We start from the raw sequence: 18,788 nt of genomic DNA on the forward strand, positions 1-18,788 counted from the left end.
ACATGGTGGTGTTGTGTCGACGGTTGGACTCGATCTTAGAGCTCTTTTCCAACCTTAATGATTCTATGATTCTATCTATGGCCATACTTTCTTTTGTATCATCAACAAAATGGGGCTTTTTCCCTCCTATGAGGTTGACAGTATCACTAGGATCACAAAGGATCACGAAATAAGGGCACTTCCTGAGTCTCTCACAAGTTATCACCATCAGAAAAGCATTCCAAAATGCGTATTCTGAAATAGTTGTGTGGCTGTACTTCATAAGAAAACTGGCACCTTGTAATAAGGCTCCCTTTTAATGGCTGAGGCAAGGCATAAGAAACCAGGTATTCGACCGTTTTTGGGGAGAGTCCCAAATGCCTCAATTACATTTCACAATAATTTTAAAGGAAACATTGAGCCAGCAGCCCTCCTGCATACACTGAATTTTACCCAGAAGGCTCCCGCGAAGTCAGACGGCTATATAAACGAAAAGCCTACAGTCCAGCCACTACATAACCACAGTTTATGGAAATATGTTTTTCCTTCCATTGTGGCTCTTATCTAATCGATAAAGCTCTTTGTACTATGAAAAAGATAACATTACTCAGGATGGTGTAGTTACCAAATACACTTACAGTTAACTACACAAAGTTCTTGTTTTGGAAAAAAAAAAACCCCACACCATACATGGAGACACAACTGCTACGACATTTCATTATTATGATCTGCCTGGAGACATTTGTTTTTTTCTGAAGTATTTCAAAATTATTCTGACAGTACAGAGCAGAGATCTATATTACATTTGTACTTTTAATAAAAAACAAGTACTGAGAAAACAGGTTCTATGTCTTTAAATTGGTGACACCGCTTCTATTTTAATCCAAGAGGAGAAAAACACTTGCATTAAAATAGAACTAATTTATACATATATTATCAATGCAGACCTGTAGCCAGTCAAAATTTTCTTTTGGGTTTTGCACATTAAGCAAACAAAAAAAAAAAAAAAGCCTTATCTACATGGCAAACACCAAAACTGTTAGTTGTCTGAAGTTTTCAAATCTTCACTCTTTGTGACCCCCTGCTGCAATTTATCTAGATTCATACACCACAGTTCACCTTAGATTCACACATCGCCCCATCACCTTAGATGGGGAGGGGGAATCTTAAAGAAAAAAAAAAAAAAAAAATTTCACTAAGTCCTTAACCAGAAATGCCACTTCCTGGATATTTTGCAGTCAATGCAGCTCAAGGTTTATTCAATGAGTACTGATAATAAATCACACATGAAACATATGGTACAACTTAGAAGTCTAGGAGTATTTAGAATTCAAGTAATTTTTCTCCACTCAAGATTTTAAGCTCTTTTCATGTATTTTGCTAGACTGGATAGAAGTGAAGGAGACAGAAAGGTTGAGCTTGCCATTTTATTAGCAACTTGTTTCTACCAAGGGAACGTTAAGGACTCCCCTTTCTAATTTTTGCTTTCTATTTACTTTGCCCAAAGGACAGTTATCCAAAGATACTGCAGAACATCAAAGGACAGTTACTTAAATCAGGAGCAGCTGGTAATTACTGAAACAAACATCCACTCATAACTACACTCTAGTTCTTAGACAGAAAAAAAAAAAGCTTCTGAACAGCTCTGCTTTATGTTAATGGTTAAAACTTCTAACCTGAAGAAAGACCTTGTATTGTATTATAATGTCTCTTTCTCTAACAAAGAACATTAAATCAACCAGAGAAAGATAATAACATCTCCCAGTCCAGAAAGAAAACTGTATAACAATGTGTGTTTGAATACATGAACCCATAGGTTACCTTAAAAACAACAAAACAAAACACACGAAGATTAAGAACACATCGAACACATCCACAAGCAGTCTGCAATTCATCAGCTGTGCAAGCTATGCAAGTACATGGCAAGGTAGGAAAAGAAACTGTAGCCCAACCTTATTCTCTATGGGGATGTGTTGGTTTTTTTTCCTTTTTTTTAAACCTCTGATCCCCCCAGTCTGATTCCTCTCTTTCAATAGCCTCCTTCTGATTTTGTGTGGGATCTTGGAAAACTTACTTTTAAGAGTGCATTTAAAGTTATGTGAACTACATGCATGAAGTTACAGTAATCATTTCTTCTACATTAAGAAGGGAACACAGATCAACAACTACTAATAAATGTTTTTTCCTTTTTTTTTAAACCTCTGATCCCCCCAGTCTGATTCCTCTCTTTCAATAGCCTCCTTCTGATTTTGTGTGGGATCTTGGAAAACTTACTTTTAAGAGTGCATTTAAAGTTATGTGAACTACATGCATGAAGTTACAGTAATCATTTCTTCTACATTAAGAAGGGAACACAGATCAACAACTACTAATAAATGATTGGTATTTTAAGAGTTACGAAAACATTATATCCCTAAATTCAGCAATTCCGAGAAGTTCATATGTTAATACTCCACCTTTGGTGTTCCAAAGTCTTTTAAGAAACATTGGAGAAATAGATGAACTTTTAACAAAGCTTTGTACATGGAAGTATTGAGGATATGGCTGTCAAGTTACTATCCTACAACTGAAATATATTATCTAGCCATACATACTGCCTAGTCCACTGCAGTTAAAATAAAACAAACAAACAAAGCAACATTAAATAGTGATTTAAGTTGACAGGCCGGTAGTTTCTAGAAGTATTACTTTAATCACTGGCAATGGTCTGACTACACCATTGCCCCAATCCTACACATCACGGTAAGCTGCCTAAAAAGAAATTACTACCAGGGGAGGAAAAGGAAGATTCATACGTATTTAGTGGGTTCCACACTCTAAACATCTGGAACATCTGAAACACTGGAAAAAAAAATGTTACCTTGACAGGTGGGGTACAGCAGCGGGAGGGTGTCATGACATTCGTATCAGGGCTGCTATAGCAGGGACTCTCTGCCAAGTTGAGATACAATTCTTCTTCATTTTCCAAGTTGCTTTTGCTGTCCTGCAACGGCGAGATGCAGATTACGATGGCACTAGTGTTGTCTGCACGAAGCATGCGTTGCCTCCACCGGCCTAGCGCTCTGTTCACCAGCATTTTGGCACAAGACTGTCGGTGCTCTCCCTGTGTGTTAGAAGAGAGGGACAGCCAGAGAAAGCAATCAGGTCCACTTTACTTTATAAATGCAAGACGGAGAGCTTATGTGGCACAGCCTGAAATACATTATTCCTATATTTCATGTGCTAAAGTAGCTTGATTCAGAAACACAAGAGGAAATATTAATTGAAATGTATCTTTCTTCTCAGTGAAATATAACTGTAAAATCAGTTTACGGTAGAATCCACATATATATGAGTGCTTTAAACGATAAAACTGATGCAATGACTTGCATAAATAGCCCAGTTGTAACACATCCTATGGACTTCCCTAAAGTCTCTCAAGGGGTTTACAGACTATTTACTATCTGATGCTCAGATGCGCCACTACGTAAGTTCTCAACTGTTCTGTAAAATAAACCAGAGAAGAATTTATTTCAGACTTCGTACAAATCATGTAAAAACCAATAAACAATTGTCTGCATTGTAACGTGCCTTATGTGAAATAAATTTCATTTTCAGACACTATTTTGTATAACTTCCTTAGAGAAGGAAAATGTTTCTCTTCTTTATTACTCACAGATACCACCCTGGTAGTCAAATTTCCCCAAAATGACAACCAAATAATTTAAAAACAATGTTAGCACGCATGGTATTTGGCAGTATGTGCAAGCACAGTATTAGCCACGTTGTAACAACTTACATGTTGTGGCAAAACTATGAATATGCCTGAACAACAATGCCATTGTGAGGTACTTTTCATACATGCCAGACTAAGCAATTTTTAGAGGAAAAAAGTATTACATTTCCACAGTGACTTATAGCCACTGCTCTCACCATGAAGTATTTTTTCTCCTCGTGATCCTGGCACATGGAGATGGCATCTTGAGGTGGGATCATGTTCCACAGTCCATCACTGCCAAGGATAATATATTTGTGCTTCTGGGGATCAATTGTGTGCACACTAGTGTCAGGTTCAGGAGACACAACAAATTCACCGCTGTAGAAGTCGTAGCTCCAAAGATCACCTAGCGAAGAAGAAAATGCTTTTGAATTGTTACATTACACATGAAAATATGAATCTTGGAAACTACAGAAAAACATTCCCGTGAAAACAATTACCACCAGTCTCAAGTCACCAACAGTAATACAAAGTGATTTCAGCACAACTACTGTTCTACTGCTGTCACTTTCCAATCATGTTTATTAACATGTAGCAATTTAAATAAAAACACATTCAAACCACCCTATGTTTATAGGAGGTCTTCTACTCTCTTAAAACTAAGATTTTCAGAAAAAAGGGAAATATAACAGATTAATACCTAGAAAACAGTGAAACCTCAATATCCAAACTAAAACCTATCAGAACAACTAAAGGTCTCCTTAAACAGAAGTAAAGCCTTACTTTGTTGAACCCACACCAAACTTGGAAAAATCTGCCTTTCCAGTTATTGGTACAGTTTAAATACTGGAGACAAAATCCTTACTTCTTGTACAGGGAATCTTGGCACAGTTTATACAACTAGGTTGAGGTTTGGGGGGGGGAGGATCACATAACACCCTTTTTCTCCCCAACATCATATACAGCATTAGATGTCAATCTGCATCACGATGGTATGTTGCCCTGCAGACCCTAACGAGCCCTGCTCATAGAAGGAAAAAAAAAAACCCAAACCCACCCCAAATGAAAAACCCCACCTTTTCACACTCAAGGTGCTAAACTGCCTTTTTTTCTTTTAAAAAAAAAACAAAAAACCCACCCCAAATGAAAAACCCCACCTTTTCACACTCAAGGTGCTAAACTGCCTTTTTTTCTTTTAAAAAAAAAACAAAAAACCCACCCCAAATGAAAAACCCCACCTTTTCACACTCAAGGTGCTAAACTGCCTTTTTTTCTTTTAAAAAAAAAACAAAAAACCCACCCCAAATGAAAAACCCCACCTTTTCACACTCAAGGTGCTAAACTGCCTTTTTTTCTTTTAAAAAAAAAACAAAAAACCCACCCCAAATGAAAAACCCCACCTTTTCACACTCAAGGTGCTAAACTGCCTTTTTTTCTTTTAAAAAAAAAACAAAAAACCCACCCCAAATGAAAAACCCCACCTTTTCACACTCAAGGTGCTAAACTGCCTTTTTTTCTTTTAAAAAAAAAACAAAAAACCCACCCCAAATGAAAAACCCCACCTTTTCACACTCAAGGTGCTAAACTGCCTTTTTTTCTTTTAAAAAAAAAACAAAAAACCCACCCCAAATGAAAAACCCCACCTTTTCACACTCAAGGTGCTAAACTGCCTTTTTTTCTTTTAAAAAAAAAACAAAAAACCCACCCCAAATGAAAAACCCCACCTTTTCACACTCAAGGTGCTAAACTGCCTTTTTTTCTTTTAAAAAAAAAACAAAAAACCCACCCCAAATGAAAAACCCCACCTTTTCACACTCAAGGTGCTAAACTGCCTTTTTTTCTTTTAAAAAAAAAACAAAAAACCCACCCCAAATGAAAAACCCCACCTTTTCACACTCAAGGTGCTAAACTGCCTTTTTTTCTTTTAAAAAAAAAACAAAAAACCCACCCCAAATGAAAAACCCCACCTTTTCACACTCAAGGTGCTAAACTGCCTTTTTTTCTTTTAAAAAAAAAACAAAAAACAAAAACCAAAACCAACACACCTGAGCTCCTCCACAGCCATCCAAGCAATACAGAAACACACGGTTGTCTTGCTGTGTATGTATTTGTGCATGCAGGTGCCACAGAGAAGTAACAAAGGAAGAGGGCAAAGGAGGAGAGTCTGAAGCCTTTCCCTATTAACTTTTTTCCCCTTCCTCCTCTCTCCACAGCATTAGCATCACTTTCAAAGCCATGCAGTGCTGCGTTAGAGTGTCTTTCCAGCTGAACACCACGTGCCAAATTTTGGAGTTGGAAAGAAGCCACAGGAACACAAGCAGTGCCTGGGTTCCAGCAGGAAAGCAGAAAATGAGAGCTAAAGCCTCTCCCTTGGAAGGCCTCAAGCAGTGAACCTTTCTATTTTTAAATCCTTCTTGCTATGCGAACGAGTTTGGGGTCACCTCACCAGTAACGATGGCCTGAACTGAATCTGAACACCACATCTGAATCAAAACATCTACTGGTTCGAGTGCTTCCTCCAAACCATCCTCAAGTAAAAACCACTCCAAGAGAAAAATGCATTTCCATATAAATTTATTTCATTTATCAGGTATACTTGAAAAAAATAAGCTTTTTCCTAAGGTTGGACCTTTAAATCAAGAATGGTATTATGCTGCGTTAACACCTTCTCTTCCTCCCCCCCCCCCGTGTTCATACATAGCTTCCTATAGTGATAAGCAACAAAAAGTAACATTATTATTTGCAAGCAGTGGCTAGATTTTTCTGTGCAGAACACAAGGCTTTAAAAGTAGAAATTAATTAAAATGTCAAAGTTGAAAAGCATACAGAAGCTTAAGAACTCCAGTTTAAGAGTAAGGTTTTGTCAGGGTTTTTTTTCTTTGCTTTTTGCTGGCTTCAGAAAGCATGCCTGTAGCCTTCTTCCGTGTCCATCACCACCCTTTTAAAGATAATAAATAAGCTTTTTCTCTTCCTACTTCCTTCCATTAGCTTTGCCTTAAGCTATCAACCAGTTGAAAAGACTTTTCCAGAATCAGGAAAGGGAATACTTCAACTCAATTACTCCACTTCACCATAGCAAGCGTGGATGGTCCATCCTCATTAAAGCACCAATTCACCTTCATTGCAGCAGCGGCAGACAGAAACACATGCTTTTAATAAGTGCTAATTAAAAGCCAAGCCTGCTTGTGTAGAGGTGCACTCTCCCTCCGCAGACTCACAACAAAGCAAGCCAGCTGGCAACAAGATCAAAATAAATACTGTAACAGAAGAGCTGAGCTCCAGCACAGCAATTATTGTATATGAATTGCCACGAAAAGTCTTCATGCACCGAGAGTTCTTCACATCATGTCTGTCATGGACACAGCAGGTAAAATAAACAAGAGCTTAGGGTCTTATAACAGCCAGATCTTGGAATCAGTGGCAGCATCAATTTCCAACATGCATAATATTTTTACACTTTTATTTGCTAGTTTGTTCATACTCAAATGTTATTAGCTGAATCATTTTTTTAATTAAAAATACTGTGCTGTATGATAAAAATAACCCGATGCTATTTAATTTTGGTTCATCTACGCACATGTCACCATGCCCATCTGCTGCTCTTCCCGAGAAAACAGCCAAGTAATAATCACACTGATTTCAGAGAATCTTCCTCCAAGAGGAAGAAGGCTCCTCATGGGGATAATGGGGAATATCGGATCGGTGATAAAGGGGACTCCAAGGATTATAAACTTGCCAAAGGGCACACAGAGATTCTGGGAACACATAAGATGAATCCACACCTCACAAATCACAGGCTAAGCCCCTGACCAGGAGCCCAACCTTCCTAGTTGCCATTGAAAGCCTTCCAACCTCAGTGTCTCTCCTCCACAATGAGTTGCCCTTCTGAAGGCCATGGTGGAACTATACACTGAGGTGTGGGCTTGACACCACAATTAATAGCTGGCATGTCATGATTTGCCTTAGAACAGCTGCCAGACTACCTGGCAATAGTAGTCTACATCTTTGGCCAAATCCAGGTGCAAATCTGCAGCTAAGCCACATGTCTACGGTACTACCATCATTCTTAACTGGGGAGGGGGCAGAAAGAGGGAAATTAGATACTACAAGAGGAAAGTAATTTTTCCTGAAAGCAAATAGTGAAGGGGAACTAGACCAAGGACTCGCAGCTTCAAAGACTAAGTTTATTAAACACACATTTTTCGGCAAAATGGATTCTTTCAAATAATCTCCTGTGGCATCACCTCTGTCAAAGCAGCATTCCAAGTTTGCTGTAAACGTACAGTAAGAACTGAATCTCCATGAGTTTTAAATTCAACTGTACTCATCATCTATTCAAGCTCAAAAACCTCTAGGAAATACACAATAATTTATTTCCAAAGTTGTATGATGGAACAGCATTAAAGCACAATCAGGTATTAACTGACCAGCTCCAGACAAGTCTGGAGCTACTGAAAGCTAAATGGAGCTCTAGATGTCACGAACTGAAAAAAAATAAAGCTTTTGTTCTTTGACCCAGGAAAAATTCCACAAAGTGTATTTGAAGCCTGAGGCATATAGAAAAATCCATATTCTTCCTTCCTCAGCCTAGAAGGAAACAACCAGTACTTGCGATTGCCCTAAAGAAAAGGGAAAATTGCCTTCGGTGTTCATCTTTCGTCAGTCCACTCCCATAAACCCAAACTCAGACTAATCAAGCAGGCAAGTGATCCTTGGTAGAACAGTACTGCATAAAGAGTACCTTCACTTAAAAGAATAATTCTCACAGATCCTTCAACTCCAAACTAGCAAAGGCCAACCCATGTCACTAGAGTGAGGCACTATTTTTATTTATCTATCTTCCTAAAGGGCAGAGCACCACAGATTGAGTCAATGCTTTTTAGAGCTGCTGCATAGATAGAATACTCATGTCAGCTGTGTATCTTTCTCTGGCCAGCTGGAGAGCACAGCATCCACAGCGGCTGAGGAATAGACGACAAACTTAGGAAGAGCCACTTTACATGGCACTCTGTTACAATTCCAGGAAGGAAAAAGGGAAAGGAAAGTAAGCCAGAGCGCAGAGTATGCTTTTCCCTAGGCGTTTCAAAGTGCTCTGAAATCTTTAATTCTGTCCCAAAGCAAGTAGACAGACAAGCGACCCTTTAGCAGACTGGGAAGCCAAGATAGTAAGATGATGTGATATGCCAAAGGCTAGTATTACAGAACTGGAATGCCAGGTTCTCAGACTTCACTTTGCGAGCCATACTATTTTTGTTCTGAATTAAAAACCAAACACTTACAAAACTTAACAATCTTGTTCTCTAAAAACTTACAGATCAGGAATATTTCTTTTGGTGTGATGCTTGCATATTTCTTTTCCAAACCAAAAAGAATGGTATTAATGTAGTTCCTTCCATATTTTCCAGAAAAATCATACCTGTTTCTTAGTCATGACTCGAACCAGAATAATATACAGAGATCTACACAAAAATTACATTGCATCTTACAAAATGAAAAATAGATGTTTGAAATCATATACTAAAGGAGCAGGAAACTAATTTAACTACCCATAAAAACATCAAAATATGTAGTCTATCTTATCTGCTTACTATTACCTTTTAAAATACAATGGAAAAAAAACTACTTGTAACTCAGCTGCTGCCAAGAAAGTAACTGAAGTTACAAACAAAAACACCCATCATATAAGTAGACTGGACTGGATTAAGCCCAAAGCCGCCTTATAGCAAAAGTACGTCCAGAAGTCACATAAATCAAGACTGTCATTTATGTTTCTGGAGCATGCTGTTTTGAATACAAAAATATCTTTTGGTTTTAATAGAGGAAAGAAAAGTTTACTTTTATAAGTCAGTCAAAATGAAAACCCAGTTTGATTAATCCCAGATCTTTTTAAATCAAAGGTTTATCTAAAAGGTCTGTTAGTACAAAGAGAAGACTTGCAGAACTTCCTTTTTTCGCTGTCAATGAGGCAGCGCTGCTAGGAAGCGAGACAAATCTCAGCAAGGATACAAACAGTAACCGCTTAAAACCATTCAAGGCTGAGCTGGGGTGGAAAGCGTTTTCACCAAAACTCGTGGCAACCTAGTCCTATAGCCACAAGAGGGCATCTTTGGCAGTCTAAAGATGAATGCAACGCAATGTCCCATTCATACAACCCAGGAATGATTAAAGACAGTTCGGTCTGAGGGATGGGGACAAAAATGGAGGTAGCAGCAAGCAGGAAAGTTGCACAGGTAGCACTCGAGGCTTTAAAACTTTCATTGCTCCTTTAGGAGTACTTTTTTAGGAGCTTCTTTTACATATTATTTCAGTCAAACCTGTTGAAAGAATGCCACCCTCAACACTATGTAGAAAAGGAAAGCACAGGCAAGAGAACAGTATTTCAACAGCAAATTAAACAAATAATTGCATTTAAAATGAAAGGTGAATTAAAAGCTGCTCATAAGGCAGTCTTCACCATGACTGCTCGTCTCTGCTTGTAAGTGAGCAAAATCACAGGCAAAAGAGGAAAAAAGGTGTCTGTCTAGGGCTACATCAGAGCACACTGCATGAGAAAAGCCTGCAAGAACTGGTATGCAAAAGTAGAGGTGAAGAGCTAAAATGGCATGCAGAAAGCTACTCACAATTTCTGGCCTTGAATTAAATCCTTCAAATGAACACTAAAGAGGAATTTCAAGCTTTAAAAGACAATCCTAGATAGCATTTGCTTAGCTGAAGACAAGGGGTAAAACAGAAGAATGCACTGACCAAACCTGGATAGTTCTACCTTTAGGAGAAAAGTTTTATTATTGCTTTTCTATATTGCCAAAGAAGAGAGAGCTAAAGAGGCACGCAGAGAGACCTCCACAGCCCCAAACATTCTCATTGGAGCTACATGGATCCGCAGATGCCTTCACATGATCCATATAACACACAGATCTGCAAAGTAAAGTACATACTCTACATTTTTGTACAGGCATATGTATATATTTTGTCTTGGGGGTGAAGAAAGTTATACAAGCTAGAACAAGACATCCCTAGGACAAGGCTAGAATCCCAAATGCATCTCAAGTTTGTCTGTTTATATAGATGAAATAAAAAAGCAATTATCAATAAAACCTGGAAAACGCTGTGCAGTACTTAAATATAACTCACTAGCTTATGCAATTCAAAAAACAATCAAGACCCATTTCTGCCATCACACCACGCATTACCAGTCAGCTTGATCAGGCTGGGGGACAGCTGGGGATATGAACTTAAATAGCAACTTAAGAAAACTACAGTGAGTTTAGGTTACACTTACAGTCAACCTACAAAGCTCAGTGATTAATCACACCATTTGTCTGCTTGTTTCTACATTCTGTTCTTGTTTCAAGTTATACAATAAGATACTCAGAGCTCAGACTGTAGCTTTTCTGTACTTCCCCTGCTTTGTATACCACCTTTGAAAGTTACACACATGGCCAGATTTTACTTCAAAATTGGTCTCCAAAGATCAAAACTCTTTGTTCCAGTTTTCCACAATGGGTTCAACACATGGGAATAAAACACACATCACGTACACTTACAGCTTTGTGCTTATCGTCCCAGAAACAGGTCTAAGTTAATCTATTTAGACAGATGTTATAGCTGAAATGTAACCTTTCTGCTACCATGTATCTTGCTATTCTGTTATACAACCGCTGAGCAGGTTATTTCCCCTCTCAGCATTCTGTGCCCAAGACATGCGCACGCAAACATGCTCATGGGAGCCTACAATGCCTTCCCGAGTGCCACATGCAGTTACTGTCTCCACAGGGAGACAGTAACTAATACATGATGCAACAACATACACAGACTCTTCGAAACACACAAGCAAGTTACATGATGGCTTGTTGCCCCTGAGCATCTGCTCTATGGTATCCCAGCAATTTGCACACTCACAGCCTTGACTTATGCAAAGGGATTTCAAGTAATTTGAGTTACCTCACACCTGTTTCAGGGACAGGCATATAAAATGGACAGTTACCATGAAACTATGGGTGCCAGGAAACTTACTCAAACGATTACACTCTAAGGAAACAAAATGCTCTTCTGATCAGAATGGGTAGCAAGTCCTGAGGTGAACAATTCTGAGATTGCACGGGATTCATAAGCATCTATTACAAGGCAAATTGGTATAAAGAAAGATGTTTTCATTGCCCAGAAAAGGTTAACAGAAGTAGCTATGCTTAAAATGCAGAACACTCCGCTACAGTTTAAAATATTTCATTAGAAGACTTAAAACCTGTATACAGTAAAAGCAGCATACAGATACTTTACAGAGGCAGCATGAAGCCTAAATATTTCTGGCTTGTTATGGGGCTATAAATAAAATAAACGTTACTTACATACAGTCACTACTGTCGTAAGAAGCAGTGGTAATAAAAAGTGCATACCACAAATGCTTATTGTAGGGCAGAAAGACACTGTAGACAATCAGAACAGTAAAGGGAATGTCAACGGAATTAATCTGGCCAGAAGGACTTCTATTGCACCAGTATCCTTTCTGCTGTCCAAATATTTGACCAATGCAATACTTTTCCACAGCGTTTTATTCCTGCTATTTCTAAAACCTCTGCTGTACTCCTTACAATGAGTGCTAGACTTAAGGACTGGATGATGGATGAGAGTACATCAACATATTTTAAAGTGTTGTAAGAGAAAGAAAACTTAAAAAAAAACCCCAACACCACCTACATTCTAAATTTTAGGGTTTTTAATTAGATAATCTTCCCACTTTAAAGATAGTAAATTCACAACTCTAGGTTTCTCTCCACGGTGCAGAGCAGAGTCTTGAGAGACTCTTGCTCTCCTACTAAAAATTATTGTCCAGTTATTGTCCAGTCTGGGATCTGGATGGGATTTCTATCAAGAATAACAACCAAGTTTGGACTTAGCAAAAAGAATCACTGTGCTGGATCTTAGCAGGATTGACTAGAGTATTGGTAACCAGTACATGTCAACACTGACAGTTATTACTCCGCCTGGAGAAGCTCCAACACAGCAGTACTGTGCCAACCAGGGTAGCAATCTGGGAGCCAGCCAAGAGGTCGAGCAGGCCTCAACAGCATGAATGCAAATGGCTTTAGTCGTGGTAGGTCTTTTGTAAGCAGCGTAAGGGGCATGCTGGCCTCAGAATGAAGTTAAATCCTGTTTCCAAACTGTGAGCGTCTGTGCACCATCTGGGTCCTACAGAGCGAAGCAGCTGTGTTCCTTTTTCCAGGAGGTTTGTCATACCTCCTCAGAAGGGGATGCAAAGAGCCTACGGAGGCTCCTTGAGCAGGCAAACACCAAAACACTTGTCACATTGTAAACCTGTTTCTCCATGATTTGAAGACGCCAGAGCCCTCTTTTAAGCTTTCACATCTGCTAACTTTTGAAACCAAGAATTGTTAAAAAATAGGTGTTCTCATTTCTTGGACCTGAGACTCTCCAGTAATCCTCTTCATCCACGTAACTGGAGAGAATGCAATAGGGGGCTAGCAGATGCACCATTCCTTGAATTCCCATCTGCACACAAAACCCAGCCAAATCCTTTTGTTCAACTCGCTGAGAGGAATCACATCAAAAGTCATCGAGCTATTTAGACAAACAATAAACTTGCAATCATAGGAATGAAAGATTCATCAAAATTAAGCATACACTTTTTGTAATCTATGAGGAACATGTACCCTTCTGCAGAAAAGAGGGAAAGAGGAATATGTTGCTCAGTGAATGAAGATCTGTTTGCTAGTCATCTATTAACTCTGAAGGATTTCTCAAACTCTCAAGTCAGTTTTACTAACCATAAAATAAGCATCTATCTTGCCTAAAATATGACACATAATAACGACTCATAAGATAGAGAAAAATGTCCACAAAATTAAAATTTTATTTTTATTGAAAGATCACCATTCAGCCACCTAGCTATATATCAAGGAAGGAGTCACAGTTGGCTATCTTTTACAATGTTAGTTATCACTGCAAAATTCTTCTTAACGCTGGACAAATCCACGTGAAACTGTATCACTGCCTTTGAAATAAGACACAGTAATGCTATGCAATTATCAAGATGACCATGGTCCCAGAACGGACTGTCCCCATGACACACTGCCAGCTGATCTAGGAACACTGACAACACTGTCACGTAACTGTCAAGCTTGCCAAGAAGACATTAAGTCACAGGACAGTTTTCACAGGTAAAAATATGATACCACATTTCCATGAAATTGAACCTATACTGGGTACATCTGGATAGAGAATTCTTCACTGGGGCAAAGGGAAGAAGGAAGGAAAGAAAATGAACTACAGAAGACTGGAATTCTGCAATGAAATTTAAGGGAAAAAACTGACCAAAAACCAGCAACACTCAGGGGCAAGAGGCATTCAAAGATTAAGTTATGAAGTACTTCCCAAAAACCATTCATAACAAGTTTGCTAGGTACTGTAATATGCCTTTTTATCCCCTGAATAAAGTCTTCCTCAAAGATAGTTTCCCATTACTAATACCCTTGCAAAGGCAAGTTATAGATAAAACACAGACTTGACTTTCATTCCTTTGTTCATTCTACGCTAAGTCTTGAAAGAAAACAGATTCACCGCAAAAGGAAGACCAAAGTAATTCGTATGCTATGCAGCAAAACTTACTCCTACCACCACCTAGTCAAAAATTACAGTCCTACTATTTCAGTAAGGAAAAAGACAAATGTGCTCTCCCATCTTGGAGACACATACTGCTTTGTACATTTTCATTTGCAACAGAAATGAAGTACCATCCTTGTAAGACGGATATTTAAAATCCTGCATGTTGTAGGGCAAGTCCTTCACTCACCAATAACACCTTCTACAGCTTTATTTGAAAAATGAAATCCATATTGTATTAAAAATACTTTAAAAAGGCCCAGACTTTCAGAAGGCCTTGTAATCAAGGCAAGCGAGTAAATCCCTCTAAACTATGTGTTTTGGCAAAGCAGAGTATAATTCCGTTCTGGTGGCCTGTATGCAGTGGTGTCTCACTTTCCAAACATGAGCATAACTTACCAAGTGCTCTAGCAACTGCCAGGAACGGAATCTGGTCAATGACGGTGCTGCGGCGCACAGGGCCGTTGTGAGTCAGGCGGGGTCTCTTCCAAACGACACGATTCACGCCAGACTTGTTGATCACGCTAAAACCATCAGAAAGAGGCAGGGGTTAAAAAGGAATGGAAATGAAAGCATGAAAGTTAGTTTCAATGACACAAAACCAGTTAAATATGCAAACATGGAGTCAATAATGACAGCACCCTCAGCAGGGGAGTCCACAGCACAATTAAGTATTTCAAAACACACGGTATCACTTAGATAGTTTCATTCCATATTAAGCCAAAGGGAAAAGTGAGAGATGAAGGGCAGAAGAAAAAGCAGGGGAATGAAGACCTGGAAGAAATTCTGGCTGGCTGCAACAACCAGATGTAAGAGTATCTTTTAATCTGTCGGAGAAAAAGCAAAACTGAATTTGCTTTCCTCAGATGAGGACCATCAACATCAACTCACTGGGGTGGAAATATCATGTAGTTCCTCCTTCAGTTTTCTCCATCTGCCAAAGTTCAGCAGTAAAGAGCAGCACAGTACAGTGGAAAAAACAAAACAGAAAGGAACAGCCTCCTGTAGGGATTTCCTTAATGGTGCACCAACACGAGGCAGAAATAAAAGAGGAATTGTTCATAGTTGCTATCTGCTGAAAGCAGGAGATAGGAAGAAACAGCTCTGCATTTGAATGTTAACACCTGCTCTAAGGCACTGAGCACTGGTTTTAGTTCTCACAGATGGCATTAGAAGGGTCAAAGGAGAAGCTACAGAGCAAGTAAATGGGGCAGCTGTTATGGGGCAGGGGAGGCAGGGAAAGAAGAAGAGAGGGATTATGAGCCATCAAGCAAGAAAAGGTAATGGAGCAAAGAACTAGCAAAGCTTGGTCCCAACCAAGTTAAGAACTAGATACTTAAAAGCTAACTTTTATCCAAGGAACAGCCATTGGTAATTAGAAACTGAGAAGCTCTGGAACAGCCTCAAGATTCCTCATACTGAAGCTATTCAAGATGCACTTCCTGAGACTTCAAAGGCTTTAACAACAAGGGCATGTTTAGTTCCATCCTTTCACATGCACAGTGCGGCAAAGTCACAAACACCACATCCTAAAATTGATCTCATCCATTTGTACAACTAATGACCACACAAAGCTAACTTCAGTCATTATCTGAGAGAAGATCTCATCCCACGCTTAGAGACTGTTACTAGGAAAATACCATTTTTAATGAAAGATTCAATTATGCTCTCCCATTAACTTTTCCCAATTCATTCTCATGGAAGAGAAGACATTAATAAGCATAGTTGCACAGTTCCATCTCACTCCTACCATTTGCCTCACAATAGGCTGCAACAGCCAGCCTGGAAAAAACAGAAGGAGCACCAATAAAAATTTTTTTTTTTTTTTGGAAGATTTTTTTAACCATTCCTGCCCAAATAGCAGCAGCCTCTGTTTGTCTCAGCCCAGTGCTTCTATTTAAATGTTACTTTCATATATTATGTGGCATTAATTTAACTACAGCTCATTAAGGCAGAATGAAATGAGTTCCAGGGAATTCTTCTTTGAGGCTCCAGAGACTTTCAATCCCCAAGATACACAGCTTGGAAACCCATACACTTAGAAGTACTAACCTAGCAAAACTGCAAGTTACCCTTTCTGAAAAGCTACCATCCCTAATACAGCTAACTGGTCGACTTCCACCTGCTAGAGATACAAATATCTGAAGGTTAATGAGCTGACAGGGTTCTCGTATGAATGATGTCAACAGGAAAACCTTCAGTGATCTCTGCCTCTGAACTGCTAAGAGGAGGAAACTGTGCCCATCCATCTGGTGCAGTACTGTAGAACGAAAGAACAGAGAGCTCCTGTGAAGCTACGCCAAATGCGAGCCCTGAGGTTTGTCTCAAAACATTAGTGCCATCTGATAAACCTGCCTGCTTTCCTCCTCAGTCACAGGGAACACACATCAACCACAACTTGGAGATGTTCTAACCATCTGCCAGCGCCTGACAGTGAAGAAATTACTAATGTAAAGATACATGTTAAAATGCGGTATCCTAACATTTTCAGTGTATATTTAAACACAGCAAATACAGTCTCTTGTTTCAAATCTAAGATTTTTTTTTTTTTTATGTTCCTTAAACAGAAGCTTTGAAGAGCCTACTCAACAGCTGCCACCGTCACCTCAGGAACAACGCAGAATGCATGAGTATAGAGTATTTTTTGTCAAAACTGCTGTGTTTCCACCATTTGACAAAATGGATATTCCAGAGCTCATATCCTTATCTATATGGAAAGGCAATTTTTTCCCCCCTCAGATTTTAATGAAAAATAGGTCAAATATCAGTATCCCCACTTTCAAAGTTTTCAGTGAACATTTAGAATTGTAACCACACCTCAGCTGCATGGGAATCCACCAGGAAATTACAATTTTGTTTATACCGGAAACCACTAGCAAAAAGTACACCTGTGTCACAGAGGATCACTATAACTTACTCCCCAACAAGCTAGAAAAAAAACAGAGCATAACGAGGGAAGGAATATAAATAGACTATGAGATTTACCAGCTTGCTTGCCCCCCCCAAAAACAAGCAAGCTTAAGCCTAGTTTAGTCAGAAAGACACAAATAGCACCCACAGATCAAACCTGAAGTAAAAAGCAGAGACAGTTACCTGCCCCCAAGGCCTTCAATTCTCTCCCTTTCTTTGGGAAGTTCCGGCTTGTGGTCCTGTGTCACCTCCACAGCTCTCACAAAGTCGTCTTTGGGGTCATCCTGGACTCCCAGCACCACTCCTGAATCGCCAACATGAGCAACATACATCTTTGACCCACGGATAATTACCACACTGGCAGTAGTTCCTGACGTGCTTGGCAGACCTGTCATGGTCTTCGGCCACTCTGCTGCAATGAGAAAAAAAAAAAGCAAATAAAAATACCTTTGTTTTTAATTCTGTGGAACTGGTAATGTTTTGAAGATCAAGATGAAGGGTGTGTCACAGAGGCTTGCGTAATGTTACAATACAGAGTGTACTTAACTATAGTATGGCCGGGCAAACTAGTATCCTCAGGTCGTCCCCCCCTTAACATCACTCCCCTAGCTACAGCTTAAATTGATACATATATCTAAAGCCAGTATCAAAGCACTGAGATAGGATTAAAAAAACTGTCTCCTCCGGTTTAATACTCCAAGCATCACTAGAAGAATATGGGGGAAGATGTGCTTCTTGAGTGTTGAACGGGATCAATCAAGCGTCTTGTTAAGATCTACTGTTCACTTCCCTGTCTGAAGCAGTAGAAACGTCATGAATTAGGTCATTTTGTCTGGATATTTGACTGGCAATCAGCTTGTCTGGACATTCCTGACCCCCTCAGAAGGAAAGAAAATGCTATTTTACTTTTATATGGTGAACAACATTTTCAGTTGAATAACATCTCAACTGTTTTATTCACATTTCCTTTTGGAGGGCTGAATAATGCAGACTATTTAAATATGCTACCCATAACCCAACATCAAATCTTCCGCAGAAGATATCCCTTGAATTCAGAACAACAAAATACCTATACTACCGCGAACTACATATGCTTAGGGAAATCTTCTTTCTCAACTGCTTTGCCCTCAAAACACTTATGTTAATTTCCTATTACACCACACTCCCCACTTATGTCCAATCCAAATTTCTCTTTCACACCTTTTCTTGTCTATTTTTGTGTCTACACACGCAAGTTCCTCTTCTTCCAAAACTCCACAAAATGACCGAGACAAAATCCCAGTTAAGAAAGATTAGCCATACCAGTCCTCATCCCTACTTCAGTACCCTCAGAAAACAGAATTCAAGTTCCCAGTTATCGGTTGATTTCAACTGTCAACAGCAACCTCATGTTTCTTCTTCACTGCACCCACTCATGTCTTCAGACAAACTCAGAAGGGAGACTCATCCCCTTGTCACATTCTATCTTCTGCACTTCACAAGTCACGCTTGTACAGTGCAATATAAAAATTCCTCTGTGATACACATTCTGTTTGCAGGAAATACCCAAGCCAGACTGCCACGGTACTACATTATTTATTCTCCT

The 18,788-nt window shown here is 39.2% G+C and overlaps 1 protein-coding gene across 1 annotated transcript in view; it reads right to left on the reverse strand.

The window, feature by feature from the left end:
• Nucleotides 1-17,614, reverse strand: part of PPM1D (protein phosphatase, Mg2+/Mn2+ dependent 1D) — a 21,537-nt gene extending 3,923 nt beyond the window's left edge. The window contains exons 1-4 of the mRNA XM_009278233.2: nucleotides 17,387-17,614; nucleotides 14,693-14,817; nucleotides 3,892-4,082; nucleotides 2,840-3,082 (exon numbers count right to left, since the gene is read on the reverse strand). Coding sequence (XP_009276508.1) covers nucleotides 2,840-3,082; nucleotides 3,892-4,082; nucleotides 14,693-14,817; nucleotides 17,387-17,598 — 771 coding nt within the window. The 5' untranslated portion in view covers nucleotides 17,599-17,614. The remainder of the gene's footprint in view (nucleotides 1-2,839; nucleotides 3,083-3,891; nucleotides 4,083-14,692; nucleotides 14,818-17,386) is intronic.
• Nucleotides 17,615-18,788: the final 1,174 nt, after the last annotated feature.

This window comes from Aptenodytes forsteri, unplaced genomic scaffold (assembly GCF_000699145.1).
Source record: "Aptenodytes forsteri isolate BGI_AS27 unplaced genomic scaffold, ASM69914v1 Scaffold66, whole genome shotgun sequence".
NCBI classification, from domain to species: Eukaryota; Metazoa; Chordata; class Aves; order Sphenisciformes; family Spheniscidae; genus Aptenodytes; species Aptenodytes forsteri.